The sequence below is a fragment of the Anopheles bellator genome, chromosome 2, assembly GCF_943735745.2.
Source record: "Anopheles bellator chromosome 2, idAnoBellAS_SP24_06.2, whole genome shotgun sequence".
NCBI lineage: Eukaryota > Metazoa > Arthropoda > Insecta > Diptera > Culicidae > Anopheles > Anopheles bellator.
Genome location: NC_071286.1, coordinates 75,231,285 through 75,246,698, shown reverse-complemented (window position 1 = coordinate 75,246,698; position 15,414 = coordinate 75,231,285). Strand labels below are relative to the sequence as shown.

The following is a 15,414-nucleotide window of genomic DNA, read 5'->3' as shown; positions in this document are numbered from 1 at the left end:
TTGGGATTTTCTCAAACCCTGATCGTAATTACAGCGCACTTGCCCCGGCAGTCTTACAACTCCAGATGGGTCAGGCGTTCGTTGGCAAGAGATGAAACACAAACCGACTCAAAGCGAAAGCACCAAGACGACCCGTTCGTTTTGTGATATTACATTTCTTTCGTTTTGTCTCATAATTTATCCACAACAATGCGGGGCATTTATTAAGCGGCCTATTCCAAAGCCGATTGTTTCAATCGACTTTCGTTTTCTCCGTGACAAAAGCCCGACTTGGTTAGCGTCAATTTATGCGAAAAGGGTCATGGAATAGCTTCCGCCTTCCATCGAACTAAGCACACTTCCCCGGTGATCGAAAGTCGATGGCGAGCTAATCATTGCCGTACACTTTTGACTAACTTTTGGCCAACCATCCAAGCAAAGCGCGGTACGGTAGTTCCATCTCCGGTCAAAGATTCGCGGGGCAGGAAATTGACCGGATGGGCCTACGGGTAACCGCAGGCGAATGATGTGTAGCTCACGGAAATGGTAAGCCACAGTCGGGCGGCTCCCGTCCCGAAAGGGAAACTTCGTCCGTCGGCCAATCGGACATCGCGAATCGATTGACGCCGAAGGGTCTCTCTTGTGCAGAAAAAACCTAACGGCCTTTGCACACCAAAACTCAAATGAAATGAGCTGAACGTAGCGTAGCGAACGTGCGTTGTCTCGTATGGGATTCTATGGGACCCTTCACACCGGCGTCGACGAAAACTTCGTACGGCGACGACGAATCTGTATGAAAAGACAACGCTCCTTTTGTATCGCTTAAAAACTTTGGCCAAGGTTCGTATACTTGGTTTTTGGGTGAGTGGGGCGAAGTTTGAAAGTTCAAGACACATTGAATTTTTGGTGCGAGAATTAAAATAGTTTCATGATGAATTTGTGTTTGTATTACAATTAATAATTAAGTGAAAATTATTTTGCATGCTTGTGATACGAAAAAAAACGTCAATTGAGTAATCTTCGATTAGTTTTTAACTACCCAAGATGTCTAATTGTTTTCGCCCGATCGACAGGGCGAAAGACTTTTGCGTTGCCTGTCGCCGCCGTTCGTAACCGGTGTGAAAGGTCCGAAAAAGCGTCGCGTCGCGTCGAAACGTACGTAACGTTCCCGGTGTGTGGGGGCCTTAAGCTTACGCCTCCCGGGGAAGAAAATGGGCAAACAAGCAGACCACGGGCCACGGTTAAAGAGCCCCGGATACGGTGAAAGACTCGAAGACAATCCGGAGACAGGCCGTGTGCCGTGGGCCAACGGCAACTTAAGTTGTGCGATTGACAGCGAGACCAGCGGGAGTCGCAGATATGAAGAAACATAATTTTCCATCCATGCTCGAAGCACTTCCGCCCTACGCAGCCAGCACGCACGCAGCAGGGGCACCAGTAATCCGGTGGCCCAAAGGGCCTGACCGGCAGTGTCGCCCATCCAGCAGCGTTTAGTTCCCATTACCGATCAGCATGGCAAGATTGTGGGAAGCAACCTCATCTCATGCGTCACAACGCTGAATGACACGTCGTTGTTGAAATTGATTAACGATAGTGAACGGTTTTTGCTGCCCTTTCTCACGACGGGAACCCGTGATCAGCCCCGGGAGGTGCGGTGACCCGAAGAAGCGGGGAAACACTCCAGCGACCACCCAACAAACAACTTGATTATTAACATTTTGTTTGCCCAGTAGGAGAACGTTTCTGTTTACGGAGAGCTTCGATAGGTCGAAGGTAGAACGGCTCAAGAGAAAATCGCCAAATCACCTTGTACGACAAAATCGGGCACAGTGTACAAATCTCTCGAAAATGATGCGATCAGCGGTTAGTGGAAACTTTGGTACAGGCATAGCTATCGCTTTCGCTTTCGAGTTCAAAAACCGTTCCCCTGGAACACCAGAGACACAACCAGGAGTCTCTTAAGATGGGCGTGAGCGTTGAATTAAATTAGTGTCACATCGATCCACTTGTTAGCGACTGATGGCTGACGTAATGATAATTGATTTCGATTAATGGTCCATTAATTGCCCATTTCGAATGCGCGCGCAGCTGGATCGCGGACTTGAGAAGAAGCCGATCGTGGCAACCAAATCACCATGATGATTCAATGGTACAGAAAATTTAGACATGGCTGTAACGTAACATAACATAATTAGTACATCGATGGGATGAAAACATAGTAGGCACTACGTTGGGTAGCATGCGAAGCATCTTAAAATTTCCAATAAGCTCATTTTGTGAGATTTCAATGGAAAATAGATAGAAGGCACAATACAAACAGGAAGCGAATTGGATTGGCCAAAGAACATTTTCTAAACTGCACAAACTTACATTTCGGTTCCGGCGGTGGTGGGCCGGCCTTCGGTGTGCCGTGTGCCAGACACAGCCGACCGATTCGCGTGCCGGAAGAGGGCACCGTGGCCGTTCCGGTGCCGGTGGCGGCGGATGCAGTCGTCAGTTGCGAACTGGTGCTGGCCAGCGACGTAGTGGAACCGCCAAAGTTGGCCGATGGAGGCTTAATACCGGATGGTTTCGCGATCGCGCGTACCTTCGGTGGCTGAATTCCGGAGGCTGTCGGTGGCCTAACGGACCCACCGTTGGCAACTGCGGGCGGTTCGCCCGTCTCGGTGGATCCATTGCTCTGAGGTGCCGCTTCCGTCGCACTAGAACCACTTTCTTCCATCGAAGACACAACACACAAGAATCACTGGGCAACAGAAACAAACTGGGCGGGCAAAAAATAAACCACTTTTACTTTTCGGCGGCGACGACACTACTTTTATGCGAGATTTTTCTACGCCCTGACACCGACTGAGCACACGACGCGGTTGCGATTATGTGACGGAACGTAGAACATTTTTTTTCACGACTCACTTTTCACGAACCGTTTTCACAGCACACGTCAATCGGAAGTCGTAACCTGCGTCACAATCTTGCTTGCATTGCGTTTGGTTTGGTGTGGCGTGAGAAGTGTCTCAGCAGACTACTGTGCTAAAGACAACTGATCAAAAGTGGAGGGACGCCCAAAAAATCAAATGGCAGTTGATTTGAGAAAATTAACTTCTATGAAGCAGGAACCAAACAGTTACTGGACAGAGCAACGGAAATTCGGAGAGAGCGAAAGTAGTCATAGCACTTAAAAATAAAATCTCACTTACCCTATTTCGCAGCAGCCGATGAAAGAATAAAACTGAAAAAGGAAATTGTTTTAAATCGCAACACAAAGTGAAAAATCGAAGCAAGCTGAGCTGGAAACTTGCGCTGTTCTCGAGTGTACATTGGACACTTCAATTGGCAGTTAGTCAAGCGACGGACTAACTGACAAAAAAATGGTGCAAAGTGGCCGGAAAATGCGTTCCGTTCCGTTCCGTTGCTCCGGCAACCGGTGGGAACTGCTGCGAGGCAATTCAAACTACCCTTGAGCCAATTTTTGGCCATCTCGATAGGAAAAAGCGTCAAAGCCAGAGACCCATTGAGTTGAGTGGTGGTTTCTGCCGTCGCGCCGTCGTATTTACCAACATCGGGCACTTATTTTTAGACGCTGCGTCGCGCCATTCCCAGCCACGGAAGGTCACGAAAGCCGAAAGGCCCTAGGAAAACGCCGCCAACCAAAGCAATGGGGCCGCCCTCAACATTCCGATGCGATGCGCGGTCGGAACGGTCGGAAATCGCGGTCACCAGACGGACAGCTGATGCTGGACACTCGCGCCGCGCCGCCACCGCCACTTTCTTCCCGCTTTCCAAACCGTTCCTCGCACAGGCGATCTAATTCGCTCGCGGCGGAATCGCCTAATCACCATCATCGGGACCGTGCCCCGTTAACCCGATCGCCGCCGAGGCACACCAACACTCGTGCACCCATACAACCCGATCCGCCACTTGCGTAACGCGTAGGCCCGAGAACTGCATTCGAGAACACCAAAAGAGTCGCGGACCACGTAAACGTAAACAAAAGGCCCTTCGTGCTGATAAAAAAAATCACTAATTCACGCACAAACACATACACAACGGGGAAGAACAAAATACGCCACGAAACGCACGCCGGGGAAATCCTTTTGCGTTGGGCTCCTTTTTACCTTCGTGACGCGAACGGAAACCGTGCACGGTGGTTGCACGAAGCTTTCCCCCGCGAACGCACGGAACGCACGGAACGCACGGTTTCACGCACGGTTGGAAAAGCGAGCCCGAAATACCGACGGACTATTTTGCACAAAAATGCAACTTGTTTTGATCAACTGTCACATTCGGCTGATTTGACAGCGGCTGTCAGATTCTGCTCATGCAAGAAAATATGTCTCTTTCTTATCTAAGAAAATATGGCTTTTTCACATGTAAGAAAATATAGCTTTTTTCCAGCTGCGGCCAAAAATTTCGTCAGCGCCCTCTGGCGAGAAGCGTTCCAAACTAAGCAGTTGCCAACGCTAATCGCCAGGGTGCGCTGGGATACACCAAAATCAAAATCAATTTGAATCAATACGCAGCGGTTGAAACGCGAGAAAACGAGAAATCGGATTCGTTGCGCTTATAGTTTATTCTCACAAACATCACAACTCCACTCTGCCTTCCTCCACGATCCAGTCGATAAAGTTGCTAACATTAGCAAACACGCCCGGTGCCACCTTGGTGCCACACGTATTCAAGCCGAACGATACCACACCCTGCAGCACGAAGTGCCGCGAGCCGGAAATGTACTGCAACGGGCCACCGGAATCGCCGTGGCAGTGGGCCGCTTTGCTATTTCCCCCCGCACACAAGTGCCCTTCGTCGTCCAGCACAATCATTCGATCAAGTTCCTTGATGATCAAGGCACAATCCGGCGCGGGCACGGTCGGTAAGATAGCGTAGCGCAGCACAGCGGACCGTTCACCCTCTTCCGTTAGGCCCCAGCCGGTCACGAAAGAGTCCGATGGGCGGTATGCTCGCAGTTCGTTAGTCACCGGGAGGCAGATCGGAATAACGCCTGTGGTGTGCGAAAGATGTCGATGTCAATGGAACCAATGCATGGCGGTGACTAATGCCCACTTACTGTACCCGATGACGGCAGGATACTGTAGCCGAACGATCGCCAAGTCGTTGCGCTTCGACCGTGGACTATACTTGGGATGGATGCTTATCGTTTCGACGGGAATGCGCTGAGTCGGTGGCCCACAGCTGCTGAAGTAGTCATCTTCGGTCTTGTCCCCACCGTCCGTGCCGCCGTTCGGGTCCTTCTCGTCGCTGTAGTCATCAGTTTTGAAGCTGACACGCTCATCGTCACAGTACCGATCGAGATTGAGATCATGCACCCCCACGCGTATACCGACACTGAAGTGAAATCATAGTCTATTCATAATGGCTCAAAGTTATTTACCACACAGGCTCACATCTGGCGCGCCTTCACGCAGTGTGCCGCCGTCAGGACGTGGCGATCGTTAATAAGACTGCCACCGCAGGGAAGCTCTTCGCTGACGGTTGACTCAAGCAGCACCATCCACGGGAACGCATATGCTCTGGCCTGTTGTCCGAAGGCAATCAGCTGCACCCGCGATACGCCGCAGATGACTTCTCCCGTCTCGCAACAGATGTAATAAATCTGAAACAGTGACCAGCTATTATGCAGTCCTCCAGTACTCAACCGACCGACTGTACCTTAGAACCATTGACGGACACTTGAGTATCACAAAGCCGCTCGAGGGCTGCCTGGCGCACACTCGGGGGCCAGTTCTTCGGTGGCTCGTGGACGTAGTGAAGATACTGACCGCACAGTGAAATTTGCACACATCGTTGCGTCTCTTCGCATCTGCGGATGGCCGCTGCCGGAAGTTTCACATTAGGTTGACACATACCGGGTACCTTACGCATCACGCTTACCTGTGTCAACGATCGACACCAAAGGGCCGAGCAACAGGGCAACGGTAAGCCCACCCACCAGCAGGACACTGCGTAGCATCGTAGCAATTTGGCTTTGCGCCATCAACCTCAACAACCACCACCTGTAGGGAACGAGAAGATTGCGAGCAAACTGAGATGCCCAAACCGGGTGGACCTCCAGACGTCAGAAGGCGCATTATGGTCAAACTTGCCTTTCGGGGATCTCCCGAATCGACTTTTCGCCAAACCAGTATCAGTACATCTCTCTTACACCGTAACGATCGTGCTTTGCCCAACCAGTGCCCTGCTCCGTGCCTTCGACAGCATGTTTCCCGCCACGGAATTTCAGCTTCTCCACAGGTCCGTCGGCCGCGGTCGAGCCACGATTGATCGGTTCGGTCGACGCAGTATTCAAATGTGGGCTCCTTTCCCGTTCTGCATGACAAAGTTCTGCCTCAAATTATGTTTACTCAGCTTTGCTTGTTGCGGTCTTCGCAATAGGGTATGTGTTTATTGTGTGTTTTTGTTTATTCCGCAGAAGATTCCGCTGGGTATGTGGTGTTTCCGCAGACGCGTTACGGCGGATAAAAGCGAATACATGTCCGTCTTTTTTTTCGTTACTGTTGACGCATTAATTAGATATTAATTTGAATTCGAGAAGAGACTCGCGAATGGAATGCTCGAGCTGCCGTTTCCCTCGACACGTCCGAATGAATAGTAAACATAACAAAGAATTTTATATTTAGCCAACCAACACGGCCACGACTCCAACATCCATTAGCTTGTTTAGATTAAGTATAAAATTTTATTGCCACTTCGAGAACGATTTTACACAATGGATAACCCCATTGTAGCCCGGTCCTAAATACAAATAGTAACTGTCCTACAAGATTCGTCCTTTTTTAAAAAGCTAATACCGTCAATTCATTAAATTACAATTTCGCACCCACTACAACCAGATCGCGCCTCCGGTGTTTTGAATAAATAGGCAAGCTAGCACATAACCCTAACACATACAGCTCTTTGGTCTAACACTAACGGACTGGCGAGTCCTGGGAATACTTCGGTAATTAGTTTGGCCCCCTCCTCCACACCAACCGATGTCTTATCGGGGATCAAATACAGGGCCGTAGAACAGCGGCAGTCCAGTGGAATCGTGCCTCACGTACAGCAGGAACGGTGTATTGCCGTTGAAATACGCTGGCGATCCGATGCGATCGATGAGCGCAGCCGTAGCGGCGGCCCCCTCGGTTCCTTCCTCATCAACCGAGAGGTCCAACTTGTGTATAATCTGGTTGACGTACGGTTTCGGGCCACCGTTGGTCGTCGGAAACATGTTCGTCAGATCGCTCTTGGCGGGGCTGAAGATCGAATTGAAACCGAGCCGCTGGAAGGACTGGGTCAGATCGACACTGCTCCGCAGGTGCATCTTCGGCAGTCGGACGTTCGTCTTCATCAGCTTCATGCGGCTGATCAGCGTGTCGAGCGTTTTTCCATTCAGCGTAGCCTGAAGCCGTCGAATCGCCGTCCGGCTCGAGTTTGCCGGCTGAATCAAGTACATCGTGGTGGTGTCGTCCCGGTACGGAAGTCCCAGAATCGTCACGTCCGCCGCATCGCGGGTCCGGTGGAACGGTAAGCAGGCACTCAGAGTCATCATCTTCACGCGGTACGACGGACCGTCGAAACCGTCCGGGAAGAAGGGAGCGTCGCGCGTTGACAGCCCATCGAACTGATTCCTCCACTTGGCTTTGAAGTAGAGCGCGTTCGCGATCACCATACCGGAGTTGCCGCCTAACGGACCCTCGATCATTTTGTTGATCTTGCCAGCCGTCATGTGGCTCACCCACTGGTTGATGGTCGCGGGCGCATCGGCCGCGTTCAGGTCCAGTGGATGCACCAGGGCACCGTAGATTTCACGCGCCAGCCTCACGTACTGCTGATGGATCGGTAGCCCGGTTTGGTAGAATATGCCGTTGGCCACCCGATTGATTTGAGATCTAGCGGAACACGGAACACAGTTAAAAATACGTCCATACGTCTCCAACGTAGAAAGCGGTCGTTACGCAGGCCAGGCTAGTGGCACTTACTTTGGGGCCGGAGTTGACCGTTCGCCTGCGTCATCGTAGTCGTCCTCCTTTGGGCAGGTCTGGCGGCGCCATGGTTCCTGCAGAGCATCGATCGGTGTCGGCGACATCAGGTTGGCCAGTACGCCTCCGTAGCTGCGGTGTAGCTGTTTCCACTCCATGCCGGGCGGTATGAGTATCTTGCTGAACTCGGCATGCGTGGCCCCCTTCGAGCCGAGGTACAACAGGTGGGCCACCATGGAGACGCTGAGCGGCGAGAACAGCTCCGCCTTGCTCTGCTGCTGCACCATCGTGTTGCTGAGCCGTATCATGAAATCCACCACCGACTGCGCTACCCGCGGATCATTCTGCGGTGGCTGGGCGAAGCTGGTGCGTGGCTTGGCGGTCGTTGGCCCAGTGTCGACTCCTAGGCGCGACGCAAAATTCCGCGTTGTCTTGCGTACTAACGGTGTGTAGCTGGTCGTATACCGCCGGGACCACTGGGCATCGGCCAATGCTACCAGCAGAAGGCATAGCGCGAACGAAACTGTTTGGTAGGACTTCATTATAGCTGTAAAAAAAAATTAAGAACACCAATAGTAATTTGGTTATTAACAATGATTTAGTGCCGAAGACCTCAGAAAGCAACCAGTGGTGACCGGTTTGTGGGCGTGATCTGTTTCGCAACTACTGCACCGTCGGCACTTGTTATTCGTTTTTAACTCGCACGAAACACACAAACAGGCCTTGCCAGTTATCGACGGAAATTCCCAAACCAGCGGAAAATACACCGTGGTCGCGTGACGCCTGATGTAGAGTCGTGCCTCCCGTAGCGACCATAAATCTGCAGTGTATTTTCAAACTCGACACCGCGCGTTACCCGACGCTACAAACGACGTGATGGAACGAATTTTAATTAATGTAAAGTTCTGCGAAGTGTCTCAATCAGGAGGTGCATTCGAGGCACGTCTCCGCCGGTAGCAGTCACTGATCGCAACGACCATGAGAACGAGAATCGCAATTGACACAAACTCTTGATCGCCGATTTTGAGGCACAGCAAAAATTGAAGGTACACTCCCACTTTAAACAATCAAATGGTCGCCCATTCGATCTGCTCCTCCGAGGAGGATCCTTAACGAGTCATCAATCACTTTCACTCTTACTTGACGTTCATCATGGTTAAGCGAACTTAACGATCACGATAAACACGACCAAGATGAGCATCTGTCGTCCGATCGACGACTTGACGTCGTGACGTAGCAGACATTAAGTACGGTTCCGGCCATCGAATGCCTCAAAGATGTCTTCGATTACAGTCGATCAGTCTCTTGGTGATCTGTCCGTCACAATCACCGGCCAATCAATCAATAGGGCCCGAGAGCCCTTTCAGGGCGCGATGTCAACAACTGCGCGTAGTTCGAAAGTACTCCGCCAACTCGTGGAGTCCCGGGTCCGACTAATTGAATAGCGAGCGTGTTACGTGATAATGTGATGCACATGCTTAAGCGAAGCGCTAAGTGGCCGATCTCGCAAGTTGCTTCGGAAACTTGTTCGGAAACCCGTGGTGGGGGCGCTTCGAACAATGCGCCAGTCCGGTTGTAGCTGGGAAAAAGCGCTCTGTTTCAGCACACTTTGGCCGACGGCGGGCAAGGAACCGAGCTCAAGGATAGAGCACCGGCCGTGCGTTTGCCGGATGGCTGTCCTTCGCGCTGTTTTTCAACAGGCCCCGAGCGTTCATAGGCTTTCGTTGAGTTTCTTCCCAAAACCGGCGGTTGTGACTCACGTGTGGCTTCGCAGGAGGTTGATATTTGATTCGCAACCAGGACCAGTTTTTATGAGATGATAATTAATGTTACATTGTTTTAGCCCACGCGCTAAAAGCGTGATGCCAAAAACCGACACCATAGCCATTTAGAATGTATCAGAATGTTGGTTCGTTAAAATGTTGACTTTCGATTCCCCTCTAGGAGCTATCAATCAAAGCGACGCGGATTATTGAAGCTCACCGCCTGCCGGCGGCTGCTTCTAGAAGATGTTGTTTGTGCCGTACCGGTTTCGCCATAAACCGAAGCTGTTTTCAAGCATCTAAACGAGAACGTAGTAAGCTCCGCGGGACGCCATCACCTCTACGGGCGTGCGGACGAAATCGATCCTGCTAATGGATTGACGGCGCAAAGTAATTCACTTTTCACGGACCTACACCGTCATTAAAATTAGATGAGAGTCTTTATTTGCACGAACACAACATTAGGCAAATTACTGCACCTCGGGGTGGGAAGAATCGGCCCCGATGTTGTTGTGTTTCGCTTTGCTACACTTGAGTCCATTGCTGTGCCAATCATGCCCACTAGGAACGAAATGGGGCACAAAAAAGTAGCGACCATGATCACGCTGCGAGTTTCGGTAGCGTGGAACAGACAGTTAATTCATCTCTTCCATTAATCTTGCCATTGGCGAACCGCCGTCAGGGTGGTTCAAGGGTGGTTCTTTTTCGGGTTACTTTGGTTTAATTTCGTTCCCACAAAAGTCACTCTCACACGACGTCACTAGTCTTTTTGAGAAACATTACAACTTCTATTAGAAAAAAAACACAGTTCACAAATGAGAAGACCATTTTCGAACACCGATACAATCGATGTTGCCAATCACTGTGCAACGAACGCAAAGCGCCATCCTGCTAATCCGTGCGACAACAATTAAAATAATTGTTTAAGCTCGCTAAACACACAAAGAGGCACACAAAGAACACACACCGGACGATCAACACAATACACGTCTGATACGGCTGCGCAAAAATCGAACAACCCGTAGGCCAAACACGATACGGAACGGATACGATCCCAGCATGCTACAATTTTTCCTCAATGTCAACCGACAAAGGTTGCCAAGACAGCGATCACGGGTGGCTGTAAAGCTCATCTCTCACAATCTCCGCAGGCACTCCGGGGGTTCAACGCCGTTTGCCACCACCCATCACCTCACGAGCATCACGAACTCTGCCCATGCTAATTGCTGCTCCGAGGCACCAGACAAAGGGTAAAATATTCCAAGGCTCGAACCCGCTTTCGCGCAGCTCTAACCGCACAACTCTACTCACCATAGCAAGCTGGGCTAAACACAGTTTATTACTTTTTGTGCGCGCGCGTGTCCGTCTCGTAGAAGCTTCCTCTCGCAACTGATGCCGAACGATCGCACGCTCAAACACTTATAAGTCACAGACTTCGTGACGCGCTTCGTGTGCCTGAACGTTCGTCGTGTCGCGGGCCAACGAAGTACGTGCGCAGTGCCAAAAGGGTTGGCAGGGACACGGCTGGAAGGGCTGGAACATCTGCTTCGTAGGGCTGCCCCTTACCTAACACCCAAGAATGGGCTGTCCAATTTTCCCGAGCTAACGGCTACCTTCGCGTGGGTACCGAAAAACAGCTTTCCCCAGATGGCTAGCTCTACTGGGGAAAGCCCGGCCGAGCCCGGCTCTTCTGGCCTCTAAGGAGGTTGCCAGGGTCGCAGGAGGTCTGAAGTGATTGGTCTCTTTTCTCTTTGATGATCGCGAAATGTCAAGTGAAGTCATTCTTCGCGCCGTGAAGGCTAATGCCGTCGGCGGTTGGAACAGAGTTCTCTTGTGGCCGATGCTTACTCGTGTGATTCTCCAGATTGAAGGACTTCGTGGTACAGAAACGCACAGCCTAGTTCCGCACACAAAAACTCAACACATGTTCGTATGCAAATTTATTCAAACGTTTAGAAAACCATGGGTTCTTCTGAAAGAGGTAATTTTAGCAGGACCCCCGACAGGCATTCCCTTTAGTATGGGAGCGGAAACAGGAAAGTCCGTAAAATTTTCCATAAAAGTGTAATCAAGAAAATCCGGAAACCTGGCAGCATTCTAGCAAATCGTCATACAACGATTGCCCAGACCCAAGGTAAATAAAACAGAAGGATAATAGTATAGGTACCAAAATAGGCACCAGTTTGGACAGCCATTAATCACGTCACCGCTGATGTATCGTAAAAGTTCTGCGAAACAGTATTTGGCCAATTGAACAAACATTCACGAAGACGTCACCTGAAGCGACCACACATCGCACGAATGGAATTTGCCTCCACTCGTAAAAAAGAATTGATAAGCGGCTCTACGACGTAACGGTTCGACGTCTCGTCACGTCCGTTGGTGTTTTGTATCATAAAACAAATATCGCCTTATCAGAGCTTCGGGAAACGTCACTCCGCAGCACCGACTCATCCTTCAGCGTGATGCCTTGCTGGGCACATTTCATTCATAAATGGAGCACCCGCTTATCACAAGGTTCTGTTTTACTGTATTTACACAACGGCTTCCGATGCGAAGCCACCTTTAGTTAGTCATAGCGCCGTTCTGGGAAAACTGTGTCTTCAAACACAGTCAGTGGCGAAAAACGGCAATCCATGTGGACAGTCTCGCTTTTGGACGGTGAATTTGTGAAAAATGGGTGATCAACAGAAAATCTACCGCGTCGCCGGTGGTGACTGATTGATTCCTTATCGGGACCCAGTCACGGCAGCGACGAACGTCAAAGGGTTGGATAATCCAACGAAGTTTCCCACCGGCCTCGTTACCCGTGAAGCCGCAGCATAAAGGCAGCTCGCCCCTAGTGCTTAGTATTTCAGCAAACACGCTAACTCATCGAAGTACCTAACCGGGAAGAGTATTTCTGTCAATTGTTGACCTTTCGCCATGTAGGAACGTTTTGCAGATGAGATGATTTACGTCAATTGTAGTCGTAAACGTAATTGTGGAAAGCATTGACATTCGCCATCGTTTCTTTGAAAGGATTTAACACTCACCCTTCTGAGCCCTATGGACACTTAAGGAAAAATTCAATCTGCCTGCGAGGAGCTCACAATAAGAGGACTTAACCAACGTCAAACGATGGCTATAAAATACAGATTAGAGTCGAGCTGTTTGTAACGCAAAGGCGAGAAGACAGCGCAATGACGCCCTGGCCCAGGCAGAGGTCAAACTAATTGCAAATGGCAAATCATTAAAAATAACTTAACCGTGTTTCATCTTTCACCAGTTCTATTTCGCACGTTAAATGGACAAGCATAAACTTGGGTTAGTGCTTCACTGGCTTTGGCCGAGCTCATTCCGGAACTACTGCTTGTGCACTGTCATCGTTCTAAGAGTCATCCTGGGGGCGATTAAGATGTTGATAGCTAAGCTGCGACCCTAAGCGCTTCTCAAAAAAGGAAAATCCATGCCAGCGTGTACCGAACTCAGGATACGGTTCTCGCTATGTTATAATCAGATCGCACGTTCAAAGTGCAAAGTCTTGGCCCCCAAAGCGAATCATCAATATTGATGACGAGCATTCCATTGATCCGCCAACGATCGTGACGCCATCTATCGAACCCACATGGGCGGTCGTGAGTGATCGACACACCAGGGCGTCGGGTGGACTTTAACATTCAAAAACTCTTTTCTCCCGCAGTGATCGACGGGAATGGTGGTGCTGGACTCGGTTCAAAGCTACCTTCGAACCCCGCCAAACAAGCGGACGAACGATGAGTCATGCTGACGCAGAGCACGGCATCGGCTCCGCAAGTTGGGTCTGTGGCTCCAACGCTAAAATGTGTGCATTAACACCGGCTGGCACGAAACAATTGGGCATTCTTCGTGCGAAGTACGTGCACGTACAATTTGCTCTAATTTATGTTAATCGCATAGCGCAATCGCTACGCATCGAGGGTGAACAGGGTGCAAGAGAACGTTGGCAGAGTCGTGTGTCACCAGAACCATTTTGTTGGGTTGGGTTTTTCAGATCTTTAAAGCCAAACACATCATCGTTAGACGATATTTGCGTGTCTTGGCGGGCGAGTTACTCGAAAAACGCATTTGAATGCAGAGGATACCAAAATCCAGCTCTATTTTTGTATTCCCTTCTTGAGTTGCGTAATTGACAGTAAAATGAATGCATGGTATATTAAAATGTAATTTTCTTTGCGAAATAGAGCTACAGCAAAACTATCCCACCATGTCTTATGTAAGAAACGGTGAGAGGATAACATAAAAAAAGAATGTTTTCAAGGTGTTTAGAGAAAAAAAAAATTAAATTTAAATTCAATTCGATTCTTTGTAACGGAAGCCTGTGCTTTGGATTGCATACTTAAAGGCGCTCAAAACAATCTACCGTATTTTTCCATGTATAACGCCTCGACCACACTATGAGTTTTCTCTACAGGTTTTTTGATAAGCTAGCATTCACACTTGAAGTTTTTGCGCGAGATATTCCGTGAGCTCCAGTGAATGAAATGACAGTTCGTGTGTTTATGCTTTGATTTTTCAGTTTCCTTTCCTTCTCCTTCAATGGCCATTTTTGTCAAAATTTGATCCACTGTCGAAAAACTAGCCATATTTTTGGAAAGCAATAAAAATTTGCCGTAATTTGCCGTAAACTGTCAAATTGAAAAAAATACCCCCGAAACGAGAAAATATCCCGTAAACAAAAGGCGCTCAAAAGCAACTCAAAGTCACGCACGGTACTCTAGCAAAAGATTCATAGTTTCTTGGCCTGCCATACATTTTATCCAAGTTTCTCATAGTGTGGCGCCCGGGTAACGCACCTTTTTCCCAAATTTTTTAGCTCTATAATCTGGGTGCGCGTTATACACGAAAAAAACGGTAATTCTTTCTTGCTTCCAAAGAACTTAAAAAAGGACCCAACACGTGTGGTCTCACTTAAATATTCGAATCACAATCAAACATTGAAATACACATTCGAACCTAAAGGAAACATTGGAACGAAGTAAATAAAATGGTGGACATACAGCTTAAGAACTGTTTTGCTGTAGCTTCCGTCAGATCCTACGATTTTTGCGCCAAAAGAGTCAACATTACTTTAGTGCTGAATGATTTTGATCTGATCAGCGAGATCTTTAATTAAAATCTGTCACTTTTTTCTTTGCACCGTCCAATTGACTGAATAAGAGACTGGCTGCTGACAAATGCAGATCCAGCGCAGGTCCCATGACGAGTTATTCTAATTAATTATAATTTCAAATTGCCATTGACGCCAATCTCGTGGATGTGTGTCCACAACACCAAAGTCAAGGCGGATATTTACTTCGTCGTTTTGCGAGTTAACGGTGCTTATTTTTGAATAAATTTCTTAACATGTTCATGCGAATTCCAAACAACAAACAAACGAAATCGTTTGAAAGAGTTATAACTCGGTTTAGGTTTTATTATTCTTATGACTACGGTAGAGTACATTACATTCCTCGTATTGCTACAATCACTGTCAGAGCTAGAGATAGATAACGTACACTACCCCACTTTCGAACCGAGTTTTCATCGATGTTCTAAAGCACGCATGGCACTACTTAGCTCCTGTGTAGAATGGCAGAAGGATGGTTCAATAAATACGTATCAATAAAATCGCCGGTGTAAAACTCAAACAGACACACACGAGCACATATTTATCGATCGTAACCAAACGATTGCTC

At 49.0% G+C, this 15,414-nt stretch overlaps 3 protein-coding genes across 5 annotated transcripts in view; all 3 read right to left on the bottom strand.

Moving 5' to 3' along the window:
* The window catches only part of LOC131210414 (restin homolog), a 42,216-nt gene extending 37,982 nt beyond the window's left edge, over positions 1-4,234 (bottom strand). For both annotated transcript variants that reach the window (XM_058203655.1, XM_058203656.1), the window contains exons 1-2: positions 4,095-4,234; positions 2,350-2,743 (exon numbers count right to left, since the gene is read on the bottom strand). In XM_058203655.1, coding sequence (XP_058059638.1) covers positions 2,350-2,701 — 352 coding nt within the window. In that variant the 5' untranslated portion in view covers positions 2,702-2,743; positions 4,095-4,234. The remainder of the gene's footprint in view (positions 1-2,349; positions 2,744-4,094) is intronic.
* Positions 4,235-4,562: 328 nt separating this feature from the next.
* Positions 4,563-5,859, bottom strand: LOC131208055 (phenoloxidase-activating factor 3-like). The gene is made up of 4 exons (XM_058200698.1): positions 5,647-5,859; positions 5,382-5,590; positions 5,045-5,322; positions 4,563-4,978 (listed from the first exon to the last, which is right to left on the bottom strand). Exons 1-4 carry the CDS (start codon positions 5,857-5,859, stop codon positions 4,563-4,565), a joined length of 1,116 nt encoding a protein of 371 aa, XP_058056681.1.
* A 538-nt stretch (positions 5,860-6,397) lies between these two features.
* Positions 6,398-11,099, bottom strand: LOC131211434 (serine protease inhibitor 28Dc-like). 2 transcript variants are annotated; one of them, XM_058204889.1, is made up of 3 exons: positions 11,030-11,099; positions 7,956-8,502; positions 6,398-7,865 (listed from the first exon to the last, which is right to left on the bottom strand). In XM_058204889.1, the coding sequence occupies exons 2-3, from the start codon at positions 8,495-8,497 to the stop codon at positions 6,974-6,976; spliced, it is 1,434 nt and encodes a 477-aa protein (XP_058060872.1). In that variant the 5' UTR covers positions 8,498-8,502; positions 11,030-11,099; the 3' UTR covers positions 6,398-6,973. The 2 variants fall into 2 exon arrangements, with proteins under 2 accessions (XP_058060872.1, XP_058060873.1); XM_058204890.1 differs by lacking the exon at positions 11,030-11,099 and adding an exon at positions 8,568-8,694.
* Positions 11,100-15,414: the final 4,315 nt, after the last annotated feature.